The sequence below is a fragment of the Hordeum vulgare genome, chromosome 5H (genome assembly GCF_904849725.1).
Source record: "Hordeum vulgare subsp. vulgare chromosome 5H, MorexV3_pseudomolecules_assembly, whole genome shotgun sequence".
Classification (NCBI taxonomy): Eukaryota; Viridiplantae; Streptophyta; class Magnoliopsida; order Poales; family Poaceae; genus Hordeum; species Hordeum vulgare.
The window spans coordinates 514616367-514640060 of NC_058522.1; the positions used below are offsets into that span (position 1 = coordinate 514616367).

The window sequence follows — 23694 nt, forward strand, 5'->3', positions numbered from 1 at the left end:
AATTTCAGATCTGAAATCATGGCACTCGGGCCCTAGTACAAGCATTAAGCATGGCAAAGTAGTAGCAACATCAAATCTCAGAACATAGTGGATACTAGGGATCAATCCCCATCAAAACTAACTCGATTACATGATAGATCTCATCCTACTCATCACCGCCCAGCGAGCCTACGAATAGATTACTCACGAACGACGAAGAGCTTCATGGAATTGGAGAGGGAAGAAGGTTGATGATGACGATGGCGACGATTTCCCCTCTCCGGAGCCCAAGACGGACTCCAGATCTGCCCTCCAGATGAAGAACAGGAGGTGGCGGCGCCTCCGTATCGAAAACACGACGAAAACGTCTCTTTTTATTTTTTCTGGGACGAAAGACAACTTATAGAGCTGGAGTTGGGGGCGGCAGGTGCTTATGGGCCTCACAAGCCTGCCCACCGCCACCAGGGGGTGGTGGCGGAGCAGGGGCTTGTGGCCCACTCGCCCACCCCCTCAGGTGGAACTTGGCGCGGATATTTTTGATATTTTCCAAAACTGCTCCCCGTAAATTTTCAGGGCGTTTGGAGAACTTTGATTTCTGCACAAAAATAACACCAAGGCAATTCTGCTGAAAACAGCGTCAGTCCAGGTTAGTTCCATTCAAATCATGCAAATTATAGTCCAAAACAAGGGCAAAAAGTTTGGAAAAGTAGATACGTTGGAGACGTATCAATGATGAATCCGTGTGTGATCGTGTTTCTCTCCGGAACAGGATCTAGATTGGATTTTGTGGCTTCTGAAACTTGTGACGGCTGAAACGATTTTTCATTGACTCCTCTAGGGTTTCCTGAATATTGGGGTATTTATAGAACTCAGAGGCGATGGAGCAAGCGCTCGAGGGACCCGCTAGACACTAGGCCGCGCCAGGGGCCCTGGGCGCGCCCTATTGTCCAGTGGGCCGCGTGGGCCTCCTCTAGTGCTCCTTCTTGGCTCTCAAGTTTCCTTCTGGTCCAAAAATATCTTCCTAAAGTTTCGTGACATTTGTATTTCATGTGATATTGATTTTCTGCGAAGAGAAAAACAACAAAAAACAACAACTGACACTAGGCACTATTCCAATAGCTTAGTCCCAAAAAATGGTATAAAGTTGCTATAAAATGATCATAAAACATCCGAGGATGATAATATAACAACATGTAACAATAAAAATTATAGATACGTTGGAGGCGTATGAGGTAGCTTTATGTCATCTCAAAAAATGCTTAAGTGTGTGAGTGTTTGGAGTTTGTGTTCGAGTCACCGTACAGTAACCATGTAATGTTGTCTCATTGCCACCCAACAACACTCCTCAAAGAGGGAAGGGGGTCGAAAGGAGGGGAACCAAGGTGAATCGTAGACTTGCTAACCCGACTTCAGGTGAGAGCATTAGACTCTCCCACAAACTTTCTCGAAGAGGCGAGACCAATGCACACATCACGACAAGAAACACCACATGAAACATGAAGTAGGAGTAGCCACCACCAATCTAGTCGCAACCCGTGGCCATGGACCTCAAATCAGACAACGAAACAACAAACAACCAATGGTAGGTCAATGTACGACACCATCATCCGATCGAAGAGATGGATCGTAGGCTTCGCCCATATAGCACCAGGTAGGCGAGGAGCCGGAGCTTCACGAAACGCCTACAAGGAGGAAGACGACACCCAAAGACGTTGTCGTTATTGTTGCCAACGAGACCGAAAAAGGCTTCGTGTGTAGCATCACACCTCGATGCCCATATTGAACCATATTGTTGCTAAGCCTGATAGCCTAGAGCGCGGGGCCTCACCATCCTCTACCCTCAGCATCACATGCTCGCTAGCTCCGACGAAGGCACCATAGAGTCGTCTCTTGCACAAGAACACGAACTAATGCCTCCTGTCGACGGACGACCGCAAGTCACACCCGAAAATGGGAGGAGTCCCACGTGCATTGGGCATACCAGATCCGCATGCCTTCTAGAGCCGGAAGGCAACACGCAGCAAGGAAGGGCAGTCGGCGCATGCAACGATCAGAATCAAGGTTCCGATCACCATCGCGAGTCGTCGAGGCCCTCCCCCATATAATTTCTTGCAACACAGCAGTCATACCAGGACAACCGCCGCAGCCTTCTACGATGGCCCCGCCACTCTACAACCAAAGGTCGACGACAGAGGAGGGAAGGGAGACGAGGACATGAGGGTGGCGGCGGGGTGTTCCTCCTGAGTCGCCCTAATGGAGGCGACACAAGAGTCCATGTTTTTAGTGCTATATATAGTAAACCTGTTTTAATGTTTATATAATCTTACTTTCGAGGTCCGAACTAACTTGGACTTTTGAGTGTGTTGGTTAAAATTCCAACCCCTTTGGTGTATGTTGATTATAAGGCTGGTTGTAATGAGTAGTATCATATACTAGTATCATGCATATGATACTAGTCTATGATACAACATCCGTAATGCATAGTATCATAGGATAGTTCATTTATTGCCATGCAAGACACATAGTAGCACATCATTTAATATGATACGGTATCATGATATGATACTCAACCCTTTCTTTCTTCATTTAATTCTATGACACATCATCGAAATTGCTTAGTTGGAATGCATGATACTACCTATGATACTTCCATTACGGACAACCTAAACTAAGGCCCTGTTTGGAACCACAATAGATTATGATAATCTGGTTTATGAAGAGAGATTATATAATCTGGTTTATAAAAATAATCTATGTGAGCATGTTTGGGATCAAATTATATAAACTGCAATTCAGGTTTTACATTGCATAATGACTTATCTGCCGTCTGTTTTTTAATAATCTATCAATATAGTTTTTATAATCTACGTCATAATCTGTCATGTTTAAAGATAAAATAGATTATAAAAACTGAATTATATAATCTATGGTTCGAAACAGGGCCTAAACGTGGCCACTAGTTTATGATTCGAAGTCGTCAGCACACCTTTGGCTGAAAGCGACAAGAGAAATTAAGACGGGGGGGCGCCTGCGTCGCTGGTTCTGCACGCAACTCAAGCGGTAGAATCGATGGTGGGCAGGTCAAACGAGACAGAGCAGGCCGCAATGGCACGTGCGGTCAAGTCCGGCGGGTGGAGGGACGGGCCGACACTCCCCGCAGGATTACGCATTTCCTGGGGGGCCTGCGCGCGAGAACCGGTTATCCAATAAAACCCCCCGCTGAGATCCGCGCACCCGAAGCTTCTCTCTACTTCCCTTGGCCCCCCACCCCACCCGCCCTTCCCAGCCAGCGCGCGGTTTGGTCGTCGCCTCCTCCTCCTCGCCGATCCACCCGCCCGTCCCAGATCCACGCCACCGCGCGGATCCCCGATGCGGGCGCCGGCGATGCTCCGGTGGGCCGCCGCCGGCCTCGCCCTCCTCGCGCTGCTCGCCCCCACGCCCGCCGCCGCCTTCTACCTCCCCGGCGTCGCCCCCACCGACTTCGCAAAGGTCAGGACCCCCCCACCCTCTCCCCCCCCCGGTGCCACCCACCGCCCCCCTCCGTCCCGGCCGGCCGAGGGGATCCGTAGCCCGCGCCCGCGCTCGCCGGCTAGATCCGGTCAACGAGCGGTGGCTCCCCGCGCGTAGGCGCCCGGGATCCGCGGATCTCACGACGGAATCGTACGCACAAGTGTTGGTAGTCCAATTACCCTCGCAGCGATCACAGCCAGGGGCTCGCTAGGACGCGCGTCAGCTCGGGATCCGCATGCACCGTTGGTATCGCCATGATTCGCGCGGTGCCTCCTCCCTCCCCGCGCGCCCCCTTCTGATCCCGAACGTGCTCCATAGATTCACTCATGGTGCTTGGGTCGCAGACGCAGTTAGTTATGTTACACGCGTGCCCTTGGACACACCTGTAGTGTTGGTGGTTTTAAGGCGCTGATAATTGGAAGCGGGCGCGTCTGGCAATCTAGATCTCATCTTGGTCTTAGCTTGATCCACGGCTAGAGCTCGATCAACTGATTGACTGGAGTGAAGCATCCTTCTCAGCCAAGCACAAATCTGATCGTTTTTAGATGCCCAATTCACAGTAATTGCACGTGCTGCAAGCAAGCACTTGCTTTTTATTTATGTTTATTATTACTGTTTATTAAAAGGATGCACCGATTATCAGCGATATTGTTTTTCTGTTTGGATCTTTTATGTTATATAGTACTCTTCAAAAAAAAATGCCTGTTTGATACACTATGGTTTTGTACATGTTCCTAGGAAACTAGATGCTCTGCAGAGCATTATAGAATGTTGTGTGGAATGGTTGAAACATAGTTTCCAAAACCAAACTGATGAGTGAAATGGTCACGCAACGGATCCGCTTCATCTGACATTGTACTGGTTGGGCCAGATATTTTTCGCGTTATTTATAGCCTGACTGTATCTCATATTTCTACCAACAGCTATCCTTAAAAAGCATCTTTTTTCCTGCTAAAAAATGTCCTTGATTTATCTGTCTACAGGAAGATGAACTGTTGGTGAAGGTGAACAAGCTGACATCAATAAAGACTCAGCTCCCCTACACGTATTACTCCCTTCCTTTCTGCAAGCCGAATACCATAGTTGACAGTGCTGAAAACCTTGGTGAGGTTCTCCGTGGTGATCGAATTGAGAACTCCCCTTATGTGGTAAGTATATTGGATAAAGATTAATCGGGGTTTATGTACCTGGGAAGGAAATGTGCCTAATTTTTAGTTCAACATCCTCCTTGTCTGAACTACAGTTCCAAATGAGAGAGCCCAAGATGTGCCAGATTATCTGCAAAATAACTGTCACGGAGAAAGAAGCAAAGGAGCTCAAGGAGAAGATCGAGGATGAATACCGCGTGAACATGTAAGGACAATAGTGATGGTGTTGTTGCGCTTTAGATGGCATGGTAATTTTCCAAGGTGACATGGTTTGCTTTGCAGGGTTCTTGACAATCTGCCACTGGTTGTTCCAGTTCAAAGGCCAGATAGGAATACTGTCGCCTACCAAGGTGGATATCATGTTGGTGTCAAGGGCCAGTACGCTGGAGTAAGTTCATATAGCTTGTTCATGCTTACCCGTGTCTTAACATGTATGATCGGGACTAACGAATTCACATATACAAATATGTTCCCAGAGCAAGGATGAGAAGCACTTTATCCACAACCATTTGTCATTTTCGGTTAAGTTTCACAAGGATGAGGATTCAGAACTTTCTAGGATAGTGGGATTTGAGGTCAAACCATACAGGTTTTCCTTCAACTTCGCTTGTTGTGTTGTTAATAGTTTTTGCCACATACGTAAATGGAATGTACCTAATTTTTGTGTTCTGTCTTATATGTTTGCATCAGCATCAAGCATCAGTACGATGGGAATTGGAATGACGCAAACACTCGTTTGAGCACATGTGATCCTCATAACAGCAAGTTTGTAATAAATTCTGAAACTCCTCAGGAGGTTGAGGTCGGCAAAGATATCGTATTCACCTATGATGTTCGCTTTGAGGTACTGGTTTTGTTTATTGTTGTCTCCTATGGCATGATAGTTTCTTAACCTTCAATTTTAGATCTGCTTTATGATGATTTTGATGGAATGTTTTGTTACTTTTGCAGGAGAGTGAAATTAAGTGGGCATCTCGATGGGACACCTATTTGCTGATGTCTGATGATCAGATTCACTGGTTCTCTATTGTTAACTCTCTCATGATCGTGCTTTTCCTATCTGGTATGGTAGCCATGATCATGATGCGCACCCTGTACAGAGATATATCTAGGTACAACCAGCTTGAAACTCAAGAGGAGGCACAGGAGGAAACTGGCTGGAAGCTTGTCCATGGAGACGTTTTCCGCCCTCCAGTTAACTCTGATTTGCTCTGCGTCTTTGTTGGCACTGGAGTCCAATTCTTTGGCATGCTGCTGGTTACGATGATCTTTGCTGTTCTGGGTTTCCTCTCTCCATCGAACCGTGGAGGATTGATGACTGCAATGCTTCTCGTCTGGGTCCTAATGGGGTTGATTGCTGGCTATTCTTCTTCACGACTCTACAAGATGTTCAAGGGTGCAGAGTGGAAGCAGATAACCCTGCGCACGGCTTTCCTGTTTCCAGGGATTGCTTTCGTCATCTTCTTCATCTTGAATGCCCTTATATGGGGGGAGAAGTCATCTGGTGCCGTCCCATTCACCACCATGTTTGCCCTGGTCCTCCTCTGGTTCGGCATCTCAGTGCCCCTTGTGTTTGTCGGGAGCTACCTCGGGTTCAAGAAGCCTGCCATGGAGCCTCCGGTGAAGACCAACAAGATCCCGCGACAGATCCCTGAGCAAGCCTGGTACATGAACCCGCTCTTCACCATCCTGATCGGTGGCATCCTGCCGTTCGGCGCGGTCTTCATCGAGCTCTTCTTCATCCTCACCTCGATCTGGCTGCACCAGTTCTACTACATCTTCGGCTTCCTCTTCCTGGTGTTTGTGATCCTCATCATCACCTGCGCTGAGATCACCATCGTGCTCTGCTACTTCCAGCTGTGCAGCGAGGACTACAACTGGTGGTGGAGGTCGTACCTGACCTCAGGGTCGTCGGCGCTGTACCTCTTCCTGTACGCAGGGTTCTACTTCTGGACCAAGCTGCAGATCAGCAAGCTGGTGTCGGGCATCCTCTACTTTGGGTACATGCTGCTCGCCTCCTTCTCCTTCTTCGTGCTCACCGGAACCATCGGCTTCTGCGCCTGCTTCTGGTTCACGAGGATGATCTACTCATCCGTGAAGATCGATTAGAGTCTACGCCGGAGGCACAGCAGGCAAGAAGAGACAGAGACAGAGCATAGCATATGTTTTGAGCTTTCCGCGGTCGAGGTGATGATAATTGTATGATTAAGGTGAAAGAAAGTGGGGATCAGCCCCTGTTGTTACTGTTTTCAGTTTTTTCAGGAGAAGTTACATTTTGGAATTAGTTTATGACGAACCGATGATTTATGTTTATTGTTGTGGTGGCAAGTGATGATACATGTTAGTGATAAATCTTGGGAGTATCGAGGGTAGAATACAATACACTGTGATTGAGTTGTCTGTTTTGGCAGAATTTGATGAATCAGCATATAAAATTCAGTTGATTTCATGACCGGAATTCTTTTGTGCTGCTCAGCCGACTTGCTACTTGTAAAGAGGACCGGTATGAGAATATTTTTCAGAATAATGGTAGTCGAGTTTTCGAGGATATATTCTTGCTCTAGACTCTAGAGCTCTACGCATCAACCTGTCTACTACTGTCTTTACTGTCATTTCATTACTATCGTTGTATCTCTCCCTCATATAGTGCGCTTTCGGCATCACCATGGAATTGCTCCGGTATTTGTGGCATGTGGATGCAACGTTGCGTAGCACAGAAGGCGACGACTACTTTCTTTTTATTTGAAAACTGCCCCACCGGCAAAATTTTGCCGGCGAATAGCCGTGGCGCGTAGGGATTCAAAGTTTCAAACTAAAAATCTCTGACGAATCTGCTGAAAACTCGCTGCTCTGTTTCCTGCGATAAGTGGGACTCTCCGTGGGAAGCCCGTGTACGCACCACATCCGCCGCATCGTACAAGTGGAAGTCCCGCATCTGCCGCATAATTTTAGACGGGTAAGTGGGTTTCGCGGCTATCCCACATATTACTGAAAGTAAACATTGCTTCTGCTAGTAACTGATGCATAGCACGTAACTGAATCAAAGAAAGAAAGATCGACCAACACTCCTAGTTACAGGTATCTATTGTACCTCGTCCAGATACTTGGGCTGCTTGAGGAGGCTCGTGACACGGCCGGATCGGGGCGTCCTCCTGCACTTGCTTTCGTTTCACAGACTTGCCCCGCGATCTAGCCGGCAAGGCTTCCCTGACAACGGCATAGAGGTGGTGTAGGTGCAGCTCCTTTACCACACGCCTGCGCCGCTGCTCCTCATACGCGATAGCATCGACCATTTTCTCTCATGTCTTCACTCTCTAGTTGTTTGAGCTGGTTGGGGGTAGGGGAGATTATCTGCTACAATAGATGAACGCAACTGAATGAACAGGGAGAAGACGAGCTGCAGCGACCAATAATTCGGACGAGATTCATTCAGAAGTTATAAATGTTGGAAATTATTGTCCTTTTTATGGATTTTACTTCGTCATGATCCACGACAGAGACATTGCCGTATCCATGGCAAAGTTTGGACAGCCATGACGGAGATGGACGACGAGGGTGGCCATGTCGAAGCTGGACGACGACGTCCACAGTGGCACTAAGGCGGAGGTGGAAGGCGGCGCTGCGGCCATGATGGAACTACGCGACATTGTATCCTAGTCCCCGATGCATCATCACGTCGTGCCTGATTAAAGGAAGTGAAACGGACATGGGCTTGATGCGGGCGTCGCGGGACAAACCCACATATCCCACTTATTCAATCGCTTTATCCGTGGGTGTTCACGAACATAGGTTATGTGGGCTTTTAAGTGGGCACCCCGCGTCCACTTGCAGCCTGACCTGCGCCGGTCAGGAGTGGGCCAGGATGACCACGAGAGTACGAGACCACCAATCAGTGCGCCCTGGCATGGCACGAGCGAGCAATTTATGCCACTGTTGCCCCCGTGCTGCTCTGCTCGCTTTCCCCTTCACTGCTCACTCTGCTCGGCACTCTCCTCCTCTGCTCACACTCGGTCTCTCTGTAGCGGAGCTGCGCAATGGCGGCGTCCAGGGCGCTGATGCTGGCCGTGGCCGTGGCCGCGGTGGGGTTCTCCGGCGCGACGGACCACATCGTGGGCGCCAACCGCGGATGGAACCCAAACATCAACTACTCCAGCTGGTCCGCCAACCAGACCTTCTTCGCTGGCGACCTCATCTGTAAAAACCTCCAGCTCCACCAGATCTACTGCTTCCCTGCCGCCTCACTCACTCACCCACTCGTGATTTGCAGCGTTCAGGTACCAGAAGGGGACGCACAACGTGTTCGCGGTGAACGAGACCGGGTACGACAACTGCACCATGGCCGGGGTCACCGGCAACTGGACCTCCGGCAAGGACTTCATCCCGCTCCCGGGCCCCGGTCGCTACTTCTTCATCTGCGGCAACGGCTTCTGCCAGGCCGGCATGAAGGTCGCCATCACCGTCCACTGGTCCGATATCGGACCACAGATCTACCCGCCGCCGGCCCCCGCCGCCTCCTCCTCCCCCTTCGCCGCAGGGGCGTGGCCGCCAGCGACGCTCACTGCCGCGCTAGGAGCTGCTGCCATTCTTCTCCTTTACTAGTTACTAGAGTATGATCTGCGGCAATTGACCGGGACATGGTCTCTAATATAGTCTAATTGGGGCACATTTACCTAGCTTAGCTTTCCTCATGTAATGTATGCACGTCTGCATTTCGAGTATCAGTAGAATGTACTGTACTCATGAATGACCACGGCAGTTGCACTTCATCAAGATGATCCAAATCAGAGGAACCATGGCCAAAGGTCAGAACCCAAAAGAAAACAACACCACTGCAAAAAAAAAAAAAAAAAAAAAAAGTGCAATTTATCCACAACCCATATCCACCAAACCAAGATGCTGCTATGTATTGGACAAAGGCTACAAGAACAAATCCTATAGAGATTGTTGAATAGAATCCCTCTGTTATATACACCACTTCATTCACTTACTACCATCCGATCTTGCTATCACCCATCACATCTTTCTCAACCATGTGGCTTGGCCTCGGAGCACTACTTCCACTGCGTCTCAGCTCTCCCTGACCATCCATGGCTGGCCTCCAAGCGCTGCTACTTGGATAATGGAGTCATTGGAGCATCAGGCTCGCTGTTCACAAAGGGGACAGGGGAGGGGGCTCAGATTCTGAAAGAGTAGCTCAGGTTTACGAATTTGGATTTTATAATCTGTAATATAATGTGCTTAGTTGCTTCGGCAGAGGAAAGCTTTGCTTACCTGGGTCGCATCTCTTCGTTGGTGACTGCAGATTGCTCCAAGCTAGAAGTAGCAGCTGACTTGGTGGGCGTGACCGCAGATTGCTCCGGGCTAGAAGTGGCAGCCGAATTGGTAGGCGTGACCACAGATTGCTCCGGGCTAGAAGTGGCAGCCGAATTAGTAGGCTTCTTCAGCACAACCAAGATCATCGTCATGTTGTCACAACCCTCCCCGCCACTCTCAGGCGCCAAGCAACGGTCGAGCACTTTCTCGCACACAGCAGATAGACTTTCCTCCTGCGGATTTTCGACCCCCTCTGGTATGAGTACCATCATACTACATGATATCAATAATTTATGTTCGGCAAAAGAGAGGTGCTTACGGTGTTCAGCTTCTCACGCACAAAATCCACTACTTGTTGACTTGACATGCAGTCCCTATAATAAAATAAGGGAGTTAAAAGAAAGCCAAGTTGTGATGGAAAGGGTAATTATGGATGCATGTATGCATTGTAAAGCTCAGCAGATAACATGGCAAAAGTAATAAGTTGATACATCATCAGATCACATGGCAAAAGTAGCATGCTAAGATGCCATGAAAATTCATCAGATTCTAGTATGGAACCTCTGTTGCCTTCGATGTGTAATTCATCAGTCTTAATTTTGAACAACATTTCAGTGATACTCCCTCTGTACCAAAATTGAACTGCAAAGACATCTTATATTTTGGTACAGAGGGAGTAGCATTAAAGATGACATGGATAAAAAAAACGTTCCACGGCCTAAAATGTCAAGAACTCTGGACTGATCCAGATATAAGGTGTTGACTCCATGGCATGGAACTAGCCAAGTCCCATAGTATCTGCAGAACTGGCTGTAACCGAGCTTCCTCTAACCATGTCTGACGCTCCCTGCTAAATGCACAAAATCTAACCCTCGATGATCACAAATATGACGCATACAAGGAGAGTGTAATCAACATTATTTGCGCCATACTGGTCACTACAGATCCAACGACATGCTGAAATAATTAAGTTCTCAAAGAACACATCGGCATTTTCTAATTCGAATTCAGTAAATATTTTTTGTCTGATGTACGTGGCATCTGAAAAAAGGCACCACTTCAGTTGTGCGGCCATTCTCAATCTTTAAGAGATAACATAACATCTCAGCACAATTGTGTCTCAATGAGCTCTAAGCGTCCAAAATGTTTCACTGCAAAAAGGCCATGTTATGCTTTTGGTCTATCTTTAACACAAACTATTGCATACTAGTTATCTAAGGTTCAAACTGCAAGCATTATACAGACCCTCAGCAAACATTTGAAAATTAAGCAGCAACTTGTAAAGCTAATAAAGCATAGGTCTGAAGGAGGCCTAGTATAGTACTCCCTCTGTCCCAAAATAACTGTCTCAACTTTGTACTAGATCTAGTACAAAATTGTACTAAGCTTAAGACACTTATTTTAGGACGGGGGGAGTAGTATGCTCCAAGTGTAAGAGCAATTATGTTTGATGGCAATAAGCCCATGTACTGTGTCAACTTGCCAATATAGCCGTGTATTTCTTGATTAACATGCATCATATGTTGTGCCCAGATCAAACAATGGCATGCCCAGTGGTGGCAAGTTTTTCTTTCCCTCCTATATGTTTTTACACAGCCCATGGAAATCACGGAAAATAATTGTGTTATGTCATCTTCAAGTTTCCCGACTATAGTACAAACAGTACAATTGGGATGCTTTACTATAATATAAATCATGAACAACAAGAAAAAAAAGAAGCAAAGTAGGTATCACAATAAGTCTAAGCCCTGAGTGAATAATATTACAGACAAAATTTCATACCATATACCATCACAGGCCAAAACAATGAATTCGTCATCCTCAGAAAGTGTAACCTGACCAACAGTAATGCAATCCTGAGTTGAATAATTTTGTTCAAACAAAACTGACAGAAAAGAAGCAGCAAAACCCACTGTGTTCACTTCAGGTTCAGCTGAGACAGTCTGTTTCTCGGCTGGCAAAAGCTTATTTTCTTTCATCTCCATATCACCTGGATTAGATTTATAAAATGAGTTAAAAAATACATCCAATATATAAAAGTTTTACTTGAGGAGTGTGTGCTACCAATTGCTCTTGTCAAGTTCAAACTTCCATTGACCCGCCCAGCAACAATGTAACCACCAGCGTTCTGAATCCTCTCTTTTTCTGACTCGAGTTCAGGCTTGTGATCTCTTGACAAATCGTGAGCCTTAACAAGTAGATGAGTTAGGTAGACATACACTGGCATTTATACTTCAACTACAACTTAAAGATAGTTACAACTGACATACCTGACCCTTCCTTGAGATAACACACCGGGAATCCCCGGCATTTGCCACAACCAGTTGATCATTTCTTATGATAGCCACACAGGCTGTGCTTCCACATGTTGGCCCAGAAAAATCAGAATGAGGACCCTGGTACAGTAGCATAGTTAAAAACAAGGTCAGAGAAACTTATTATTCATGTGTTTTTCCTGTATAAGAAATAAGGGCACATATACATCGTATTTCAATACAGGGGTATGGAAGAATCTGCAATTTTTTTATGACCGGTCAGTATTAGGAGATTCACTAATCTCATCCGAGCAGTCCACCGGTCCAGTTCCCATCCCTGCAGAAACTCCATCTGTCTCCCTTTCTAAAGCAGGACCCAAGCCTCCTATCCAACTCACATTGCTTAACAGCATCACCAATTTAAAGCAAACCCCTCTTTAAATATGGGTTCAGAAATGCCCGCGATCCAAGCAGTTCTATCCATCAAATTTATTGTCAAATAAGGATGATGTTTGTGCCATGAAAAGCAACCTGTTCGATTCCATATCCAGCAAAAAGGATTCAGCAGAGAGGGAGGGAAGAAACAGTTTTACCTCTTCCATCTGCCAGCCGTCCACAATTTTATCTGCATCTCCACCTTTGGGAGACCAAATCATGCTCTCCAACATTCCAGCGAACTTTGGCCCCTTTTCTCCCAGCTCAGCCAGTTCTCTCCATCCTCTTTGCCCTTTCATCATCTCATCCATTCTGAAAGAGCAAGACATTGTGCAGACTCATTGAACCATCAAACATGTCAGTTTCAAGCAAAAGCATGCCACAGTCCGAAGAAAGAACATGGTAGATACCTCAAAAAGGCTTTCCGGGCAGAAGAAGCTAAATCACCAGAAGAAGATAATTCATTTCTTAAGAATTGCATGTGTAGATGTTTGGCGCAGAATTTAGCGACCGCTTTTCCTGTAATAATGTATTTTGTATTGGTTGACAAAATATTAGTTCCAGTAATGCAGCTATTTTTTCACTAAAAGCGGAAGGACATGTAAATTCCCAACTGACATTTTTCAAATAGTCCGTATGTGTCATGGGAACATATAACTACTGAGTCATTTGATTAGCTATATTGCCATGTTAGGATACTGACATGCTGTAAAGCCAAACTCAACATAGCTAATCTCCACAGTGTACGCACAACACCTAGCCAATGCTACAGTTTCAGAGTTAATAGTAATACAGCCAGTCAACGCACTCTGTTGTTGAAGCAATCTTTTAGGTTTCGAAGAGAAAAAATCCAATAAGAGAATCAAAAGTCCATGAATCTTTAGGAGAAGACAACAGAGTAAGCAAAAAAGATGATCAAATAAGAAGTCCTGCCAGTTAACATGAACATTGCAGCCCAGTCAGCTACTTATATACACATCCAATACTGTATGAAAGCACCAACATGATAAAATGGTGCTAATTATATTTGTGTACAACAGAATAACAGCAAATCACACAGTGATGTGCAATACATGATTTGGTGTACGTGCTATACAAGGAGAAATAATTCTCATGAGGTTTTTAAGGGTTATACCAATCCACTCAAAGTAAGATGTGACCAGCTTAAACCAAAATAGGTACAAACTTTTGTGAAATGAGCAGAACAGGTAGAACTGAAGAGATGGTACAGTACAAAGTTAAACGAGAAGAGAAAACAGCCAGTATTTACCTCCATGCCCATCATAAACGGCAAAAAAGGATGTGCATTCATCAAGCTGTGGCACAGCAGTATGCTACAAGTGTAAACAGGTGCCAGGTCAGCTTTTAAAGAGTACAAAAAATGCCGATACACTCAAACTTAAATATCACAAGCAAACAACTCTTCCGATACACTCAAACTTGAGTATCACAAGCAAGAGCACAACTCATATGTCGTATCCTCGACAAGATAGCTTCAGATATGGCGTGGCACTCAAAATCTGGTCATACATGAAAATCAGAATCCATTTATATGACCTAGCAGTGAACTCCCAAATGCAAGTCAGCAAGCCGAAAAACCGCTATCTTAAGCTTTTCGCCTATAGAGAAGCGCTGGCGCCATCGAGCGAACCAATGGAATATCCAGTGCAATTGGCAAGCAGACAAACCGCATCTCAAACTTTTGGAAATGCTATTGGGTGGTGGAACAACGGATGGCAAGCTACCAATGCAAGTGGCAAGCTGACAAACCGCCGTGTCGAGCCGTTCTGCTTACACGGAAAATGCTGACATTGGGTGAATCACAAACAAGATTGATTCTAGGTGGTCGGTTCCCAGATAACAGGAAGAGAGCAAATCACATGATGCAAATGAATAACAGGATCAGAAACAGCGAACTCACAATGCTAAGTGACAAGCCTGCAGACCGCCAGCAGCAGGGGAGGGTGAATCCCAAAGGATTTTACCATGTTCAGGTGGTCTGTCGCCAGACAGCGGGAAGGGGCGAGTTCGCCAGATAAACTCGTCACGCAAATTGCCTCGCGCTATGACGGAAACGCCACTGCGGGGAATCGCTAACGGGAATTCTATCATATCACCGCCTGTGGTGGGTCGCAGGACAAGGGGAAATCGCCGACCAACTCATCATGACGACGCGGGCGAGCGAATCTATTTGTCTACGCAGAATCGCCACCCGGGACTCTCCGAGCCGAGCCGCCGCGCATCGAGCCATGCGCTGGCGCTGCGCACACTAGGCCGTACCGAGCGCGAGCGGCGCGCACAGAGGCGAACGCAACGCGGAAGACAGAGAGAGAGAGAGAGAGAGAGAGAGAGAGAGAGAGAGAGCAGGGGGTCGGGTGGAGGGGAAACTCACAGCGTCCTCCATGGTGGTCCGCCATCCCTGCATGGAGGCGAGGCCGTAGCGGACGCGGGCGCCCTCGCCATCCGCGGATTGCTTGTCCGTCTTGGGCGTGCTGAGGTACGTCCCCATGGCGGCGCTCCCTCCGCCTAGCCCTCGAGCCCGGCGGCACCTGCGTCAACCAGCGACAACAACAACAACCCTCGCCGTCACTGCCACCGCCCCGTCTCGGCCGCGTCCGCGATCCCGGCGACCCCGGCCCGCGCGATTGCACCAATTGCGGCCTCGCGGCGGTGGCGGGGGCGCGATTCGTCGGAGAAGGCGGGGGGCGGGGAGGGTCTCACTGCGGTCGCGGCGGGCGGGCGGGCGGTGGAGCGGGCGCGGAGGAGGAGGAGGGAGGGAGGGAGGGGACGGGTGGAGCGTCTCCGTATTTGTATGGAGGTGGGTTTCCCTCGCCGCGGCGCGGGGGAGGGAGGGAGAGGGAGGTGGGGTGGGGTGGGGGATTCGGGGAAGATGTTGCGTATCTACTCCCTGCCTTTTTCTATTCACCGCCAGCTCCCCGGATCGCCTCCCTGCCGGCCCGGCTTCAGGCTTCCCTCCCTCGCGCTGTCGTGGACGGTTCTCATCTATGCTCTCCCCTCTGCCCACGCCTCCTCGAGCGGCAGTAATAAAATAAAACCGGCATGCTAGTTGTGGTAATATGCGGTTGGTTTGGATCTTGTGGCCCGTGTGCAACGGGGGTAAATTAAATTCAACCATGCCTTTCCTTTCTTTCTTTAAATTTTCAGATCTCAACTAGGAGTAGCACATACCCTTCAAATACATTCTTATCTTTACCTAATACTAGATCGGTTATTGCTTATGTCGAAAAATATGTTGCCGCCATTTTGCAAAAAACCCTCCTATCTTATGGTAGTCAACCTACAGTACCTTTCTTAAGTGAGAAAACATTTCGCGTGAGAAAAAAAATTGAAAAACTGAAACACACACGGGCTCTCCTCTCTCTCCCCTTCGCCTCCCAATCCCAGCCGCCAGGGGTCACCCCACCCCGGTGCTCGATCCGGTGTCGCGCCGATCCAGCGGCGGGTGTAGCGTCTTGCTCCGATGGCGACGACGTCCTCCTAATCCAGAGAACGATAGAGACATGGCGTGAGGGAGAGAGGAAAGAGAGGAAGAAAGGAGAAGGACAAGGGGCACAAGGTGAGGGAGGCGGTCGCCAGTGGTGGTGGCTCCGGTGATCGACCGGTGGGCAGGGAGACGAGTTCCTGTTGAGGCAGCGGGGCTCGGTGCGGCCTGGTCCCTCCAGATCGAGCCTTTGCTCTCCCGAGACGTGCAGTTGCAGGCTTGGATCGAGGTGAACCTTCTCCCCCGCCCTCCCCCTCCCTGGCCAACGACATGAGGTGTGGCAACCTCTTCAGCCCCCCATGGATCCCCTCCCCCTCCATGGCCAACGACATGAGGTGCGGCAACCTCTTCAGCCCCCCCATGGATCCTCTCCCCCTCCCCGGTTAGCGCCCTCCTCGCCCCTTCCCCACTCTCGGCTGATCCCCAAGGCCGCACCCTCCCTCTCTTATAGATCTGGTCCGGACGATCACTGGACCGAGCTCGAACCACACTTCTTGTCTTGGATGGTTGGAAGCTTCTTCAACGTATGCCTCACCATGGGTCTCGTTGTGCTGCTCGCGAATGCTGCCTCGCCGGTATGATGGGAGACTTCCAGATCACCCGATGGCTGGGCTTGGAGGACAACGTTGCCACACCACTACATCGGACGCGAGCCTGGCATCGAGCAGCTGCCTCCTTTCCCGTGAGGATCTCATAGCCCCCTCAAACAACATGCTAATATGTTCTAATTATTCACCCTGAATCTCATAGACATATTATACATGCTTATGTATTGTCGCAGTGATTATCCTATTTTTTCAGTATTGAACTTGCATTTTGTGCAATGCCATCATTTCATGAGGTATAGTGTGAGTATATCTTGGAACTGATTCAAATGCATGCTTATTTTGGAGTAACTTGCATTTTATTCCACAAAAATAAAATTGACTCAGTTAAAAAATTCTCCTTTTTTGCGAAATTAATAAATTCCTGTAGATATGTATGTATTAAGTCGATCACTTAGATAGAATGAGGTTGATTCCTCATGGCCAACCAGGAATTGTTGGGTAAACGTAGTAAATTTAAAATTTTCCTACGCCATACAAGGATCTATATATGGAGAGACCAGCAACGAGAGAGATTGTAGAGCATCTTCATACCTTTGAAGATCGCTAGGCGAAAGCGTTACTATGAATGCGGTCGATGGAGTCGTACTCGCAGCGATTCAGATCGCGGTCAGTTCCGATCTATGTGCCGAATCACGACACCTCCGCGTTCAACACACGTACAACCCGGTGACGTCTCCCGCGCCTTGATCCAGCAAGGAGGAGGGAGAGGTTGAGGGAGAGCTCCGGCATCACGATGGCGTGGTGGCGGTGGAGCTACGAGGTCTCCTGGCAGGGCTTCACCAAGCACCGCGGAAGAGGAGAAAGAGGAGAAGCAGGGCTGCGCCAAGAGAGAGATTTCGTGTGTCTCAAACCAGCCAAAAGCTCCACTATATATAGGGGGAGAGGGAGGGGCACCCCCTTTAGGGTTCCCACCCCCAAAGGGTGCGGCGGCCCATCTAGGCCTGGTGGTGGCTGCCAGGGCAAGGGAGAGGGGGGTGGCGCACCCCAGATGGGCCATTAGGCCCATCTGCACTAGGGTTTCCCCCTTCCCTCTCTTGTGGCGCCTTGGGCCTAGGTGGGAGGCCCACCAGCCCACTTTGGGCTGGTTCCCTTCACCTTTTGGCCCATGCTAGCCTTTGGGGCTGGTGGCCCCTCCCGGTGGACCCCCAAAACCCTTCCGGTGGTCTCAGTACATTACCGGTGTCGCCCGAAACAATTCCGACGACCAAATCCTCACTTCCTATATATAATTCTTTACCTGCGAACCATTCTGGAGCTCCTCGTGACGTCCGGGATCTCATCCGGGACTCCTAACAACCTTCGGTAACCTCGTACACTATTTCCCTATAACCCTAGCGTCATCGAACCTTAAGTGTGTAGACCCTACGGGTTCGGGAGACGTGCAGACATGACCGAGACATATCTCCGGCCAATAACCAACAACGGGGTCTGGATATCCATGTTGGTTCCCACATGTTCCACGATGATCTCATTGGATGAACCACGATGTCAAGGATTCAATCAATCCCGTATGCAATTCCCTTTGTCTATCAGTATGATACTTGCCCAAGATTCGATCGTCGGTATCCCTATACCTTGTTCAATCTCGTTACCGGCAAGTCTCTTTACTCGTTCCATAGCACATCATCTCGTGGCTAACTCCTTAGTCACACTGAGCTCATTATGATGATGTTCTACCAAGTGGGCCCTGAGATACCTCTCCGTCATACGAAGTGACAAATCCCGGTCTCGATTCATACCAACTCAACAGACACTTTCGGAGATACCCGCAGTGCACCTTTATAATCACCCAGTTACGTTGTGACGTTTGGTACACCCAAAGCACTCCTACGATATCCGGGAGTTGCACAATCTCACGGTCGAAGGAAAAGATACTTGACATTAGAAAAGCTTTAGCATACGAACAACACGATCTAGTGCTATGCTTAGGATTGGGTCTTGTCCATCACATCATTCTCCTAATGATGTGATCATGTTATCAATGACATCCAATGTCCATGATCAGGAAACCATGATCATCTATTGATCGACGAGCTAGCCAACTAGAGGCTTGCTAGGGACACATTGTGATCTATTTATTCACACATGTATTACTGTTTCTTGTTAATACAATTATAGCATGAACAATAGACGATTATCATGAACAAGGAAATATGGTAATAACCATTTTATTATTGCCTCTAGGGCATATTTCCAACAGTCTCCCAATTGCACTAGAGTCAATAATCTAGTTCACATCACTATGTGATTGCAATGAATCCAACACCCATACAGTTCTGGGGTTTGATCATGTCTTGCTTGTGAGAGAGGTTTATAGTCAACGGGTCTGAACCTTTCAGATCCGTGTGTGCTTTACAAATCTCTACGTCATCCTATAGATGCTACTACGCCCCATTTGGAACCATTCCAAATGATTGCTCCACTATACGAATCCGGTTTACTACTCATAGTCATCCGGATTAGTGACAAAGGTTGCATTGACGTAACTCCTTTACGACGAACTCTTTAATCACCTTCATAATTGAGAAAAATTCCTTAGTCTTAGTTACTAAGGATAACTTCGACCGCTGTCCAGTGATCCATTCCTGGATCACTCTTGTACCCCATGACTGACTCATGGCAAGGCACGCTTTAGGTGCGGTACACTGCATAGCATACTTATAAAGCCTACTACTGATACATAGGGGACGACATTCGTCCTTTCTCTTTCTTCTGCCATGGTCGGGCTTTGAGTCCTACTCAAATTTACACCTTACAACATAGCCAAGAACTCCTTCTTTGCTGATCTATTTTGAACTCCTTCAAAAACTTGTCAAGGCAAGCGTTTCGTTGGAAGTTCCATTAAGCACTTTGATCTATCTTTATAGATCTTGATGCTCAACTCTCAAGTACATTAATCCAGGTTTTCCTTTGAAAAATCCTTTCAAACAACCCTTTATGCTTTCCAGAATTTCTACATTATTTCCGATCAACAATATGTCAACCACATATATTCATCAGAAATTCTATAGTGCTCCCACTCACTTCTTTGGAAATACAAGTTTCTCACAAACTTTGTATAGAACCAAAAACTTTGATCATCTCATCAAAGTGTATATTCCAACTCCGAGATGCTTGCTCCACTCCATAGAGGGATCGCTGGAGCTTTGCATACTTGTTAGCACCCTTTAGGATCAACAAATCTTCTGGTTGTATCACATACAACCTTTCCTCAAGGAAACCGTCGAGGAAATAATATTTTGACATCCTATTTGCAATATTTCATAAATGATGCAGCAACTGCTAACATAATTTCAACAGACTTTCAGCATCGCTACGAGTGAGAAAGTCTCATCGTAGTCAACTCTTTGAACTTTGTCGAAAACACCTTCGCGACAAGTCGAGCTTTCTTAATGTTGACTTTTCACCATCATCGTTTGTCTTCCTTTTAAAGATCCATTCACAGTTAATAGTCTTATGACCATCAAGTGGTTCCTTCAAAGTCTATACTTTGTTTTTCATACATGGATCCTCTCTCGGATTTCATGGCCTCGAGCCATTTGTCGGAATCCGGGCCCACCATCGCTTCTCCATATCTCGCAGGTTCATTGTTGTCCAACAACATGACCTCTAAGACAGGTTTAGCATACCACTCTGTAGTAGTTCGCATCCTTGTCCGCATACGAGGGTTTTGGCAGTGACTTGATCCGAAACTTCATGATCACCATCATAAGCTTCCACTTCAATTGGTGTATCCTTGTCCGCATACGAGCAAACTCAAGCTTGTTGGATTCAGGACGACAAGAGCTATCCAAACAATGACCTCTACGAATGAAGAACCGACAAAAACTTCCAACATCGAAAACATCATAGAAGATGCATATGGACTCCGTTTTCGATGAACTCGAGCTTGTCATGAAGATGACAATAAGCTCTAAAGCTCACAAAGAGAAACACCAAACAAGAACCAAGAAATATGATGCAAGGATGCAAATGGTTTGAGCTCTCAATGAACGATACAATCAAGCTACTCACTTGAAAGCCCCCCTTGACAGTACGACAATCTATCCTACAGTAGAGAAACCTAGCAAGGGCAAACCTGTACCTTGCACCTAGTCCTCTTGAGCTAGATGACGATGATCTTGGCTTCCTCAAGATGGACCACCTTTCTTGATTGCGTTGGTTTGATGAAGACCACTTGATTGCTCCCCCATACTCACTACGGACGAGCCACTCTTCAGCACATCTTCACACGTCCATTGTCACCACAATGGACGGCAAGCTTGAAGCATGATATCTTCGTGATGCTCCACTTGAACTTGCACACCGCAACCTTGATGACGATCACCACTTGATGTCATCCTTCATAGGTTGAATGAGATCTTCCCCTTGACACAAACCCATGGAAACACACCTAACCCCACATAGAACTCTCACGAAGACCATGGGTTAGTATGCAAAAGCGTTATGGACAATGCTTACCATACCATCGGGTCACTTGATCCCTCTCGGTACATCTAGTAAACTTTGTGTGTTGATCATCTTGATTTACTCTTTGCTTAGTCTTGATCAACCTTGTGTATTTATGACCAATCTTTGGATAATACTTTGAATACCACCTTGGTCATCAAATAAACTCCTTGAAACCAACAGATGGACTTCAAGAAGTGCCTATGGACAAATCCTTCGAATGTAACTCAATGCAACCATTAGTCCATAGGGATTGTCATGAATTACCAAAACCACATATAGAGAAATATGCTCTAACAGGATTGTTTTAGTCATCTGTGCCCCTTTTGGTGTCTCGATGCTAAAGGGGGGGGGGGAGAATGTTCAAGGATTTGCTGGATTTGCCGAGTCATGAGTGTTTTACTTTTATCTGCGTGTTTCCTATCTCATGAACTCATTTATTTGCTTGCTTTGGTTTATGGTGTCCAGACTTGTGAGTACTTAATTATGGTGTAATACATATGCTACCTCTCCTACTTACTCTTATGTCTACATTATTTAGTGTGTGATATTATATTTCCTATGCTTGTTGTCATGATCATAACTCATATTTAATGGTTTGTAAGTATATGGCCTTGTCTATAAAATATAGGGGGGTGTTGATCCTAGTGTGTGTTCTTTGCATTCCAAAGGCATGTTAAAATAGAGCACACATCTAGGGGGGTTGTCTATATTTTGTAGATTTTGGGTTTGCTTAAGCCTTATTGTTTATCTTAAATAGGAAATTCCATGTTGTCATCAACCCACCAAAAAGGGGGAGATTGTAAGAGCATAATTTTTTCCAAGTAGTTTTGGTGTTTGATGGCAATGCATTTTGCGGATTAACCGTGTGCATTAAGATTTCAGAGATTATCATGTGGCACGAGACAGTTTACTTCCCCTCGGTAGCTAAAAGAGAGGAAAATTATTTTTTGTCGATTTAGTGTTGGTGGAATTGAGTCGTAGGAAAATCCGTACTATCAAGAGGGGGTCCGCATTTGAAAAGGTTGGGTGGAATTAGCACATACACATTTGCACCCTTTTCATTTCCCGACAGTTTGGAGCTTCGGATCTCTCTTAGGTTTCCTCAGAATCATCTAAGCGGAAGTACCGTGCTCGAGAGCGATAGTGCTATGGCTACTTCCGCTTATATGTTCCTCTGGTGCCTTTGCCTTTGTTAAGCGGAAGTACAGTTGCGGTGGAAGCGGTAGTACCGCTCGGGCGATACTTCCGCCCTACTTCCACTTATTTTTTGCTTCGTGGCTAATTTCTCTACTCGAGACAAAATTAGAGCGGTAGTAGACAATGTTGTACCGCTGCTGTAACACCCCGGACACACCCACCGGCGTCGTTATTCCTGGCGGGATCTAGACTCGCCCCACATATCAATACTAGTCTTTTCAGCGCACTTTGTCCTCACTCATGCGCACCCGGGATCCACTTCCCGGTCGGTCACCTATCCTGGAACTACTCCAAGCAAAGCACACTTAACCTGGGAGTTCTGTTCGAATGAGCTCCCGGAAAAGAAGGAATTCCTTATTGATATGAGTAGTCTATCATCCCTAATAAGCCACGCTATCACATACACCACCACTCAGAGGAACCGACGTCCTCGTCGGGCCAGAGGAGCGTTCCCTCTTGGCACAAACGTCTGTGCATCCAGTCCAGTACATGTGCGATGTCGTGTGCCACGACGGGTCACAACCATCATGAACAACATGACCGCGCACCTGTCCGCGAGCATCCGTGTAACCGCGAGGGTCGGCTCTGATACCAAACTTGTAACACCCCGGACACACCCGCCGGTGTTCGTTACTCCTGGCGGGATCTAGACTGGCCCCACATATCAATACTATTCTTTTCTGCACACTTTGTCCTCACTCATGCGGACCCGGCATCAACTTCCCGGTCGGTCACCCATCCTAGAACTACTCCAAGCCAAGCACACTTAACCTGGGAGTTCTGTTCGAATGGGCTCCTGGAAAAGAAGGAATTCCTTATTGATATGAGTAGTCTATCATCCCTAATAAGCCAGGCTATCACAACTACGTACGGTACTGTCGTGCTGCCCTTCTCTACTTCTACTAGGTCCGCTCTTCCTAAAGTGCCAAGCGGAAGTACCGCTTGAAGGAGCGGTAGTACTGCTCCGGCGGCACTACCACATGCATGACTAAGTCAGTTGCATGCAAAGCCCGGATCTTCCATGTAAGCGGAAGTACCACTCCCCGAGCGGTACTACCGCTTATACACAACTTGTGAGCAGAAAAACAGTTAGATTTCCCTCCACTGTATAAGTAGGTCTTCTTCTCCAAGAGACCTTACCTCTTTTTTTGAAAAGCTCCATTGTTGCTCCTGTAATGCCCCAAGTGTAACATTGCCATATTTGGAAGCTTGCCATGTGTGGGTCCATGATGTCATTCTATGGAGTATCATTTCATGTGTTATTTCATGTGCTCATGTCTTGTTTTCCCTTTGCA

General features: G+C 47.2%; 3 protein-coding genes across 4 annotated transcripts; 2 read left to right on the forward strand and 1 right to left on the reverse strand.

The window, feature by feature from the left end:
• Positions 1 to 3220: 3220 nt before the first annotated feature.
• LOC123451958 (transmembrane 9 superfamily member 8-like) lies at positions 3221 to 7095 on the forward strand. The gene is made up of 7 exons (XM_045128528.1): positions 3221 to 3468; positions 4473 to 4637; positions 4733 to 4842; positions 4920 to 5025; positions 5114 to 5226; positions 5328 to 5481; positions 5589 to 7095. The coding sequence occupies exons 1-7, from the start codon at positions 3349 to 3351 to the stop codon at positions 6744 to 6746; spliced, it is 1926 nt and encodes a 641-aa protein (XP_044984463.1). The 5' UTR covers positions 3221 to 3348; the 3' UTR covers positions 6747 to 7095.
• A 1472-nt stretch (positions 7096 to 8567) lies between these two features.
• LOC123451961 (basic blue protein-like) lies at positions 8568 to 9403 on the forward strand. Its single transcript, XM_045128531.1, has 2 exons — positions 8568 to 8831; positions 8905 to 9403. The coding sequence occupies exons 1-2, from the start codon at positions 8672 to 8674 to the stop codon at positions 9234 to 9236; spliced, it is 492 nt and encodes a 163-aa protein (XP_044984466.1). The 5' UTR covers positions 8568 to 8671; the 3' UTR covers positions 9237 to 9403.
• A 111-nt stretch (positions 9404 to 9514) lies between these two features.
• LOC123451960 (probable protein phosphatase 2C 70) lies at positions 9515 to 15284 on the reverse strand. Of its 2 annotated transcripts, none has more exons than XM_045128529.1 (11): positions 15033 to 15282; positions 13911 to 13974; positions 13051 to 13159; positions 12799 to 12952; positions 12221 to 12346; positions 12015 to 12138; positions 11864 to 11940; positions 11733 to 11785; positions 10270 to 10324; positions 9909 to 10183; positions 9515 to 9782 (listed from the first exon to the last, which is right to left on the reverse strand). In XM_045128529.1, exons 1-11 carry the CDS (start codon positions 15147 to 15149, stop codon positions 9746 to 9748), a joined length of 1191 nt encoding a protein of 396 aa, XP_044984464.1. In that variant the 5' UTR covers positions 15150 to 15282; the 3' UTR covers positions 9515 to 9745. The 2 variants fall into 2 exon arrangements, with proteins under 2 accessions (XP_044984464.1, XP_044984465.1); XM_045128530.1 differs by having other exon boundaries at positions 9727 to 9818; positions 15033 to 15284.
• Positions 15285 to 23694: the final 8410 nt, after the last annotated feature.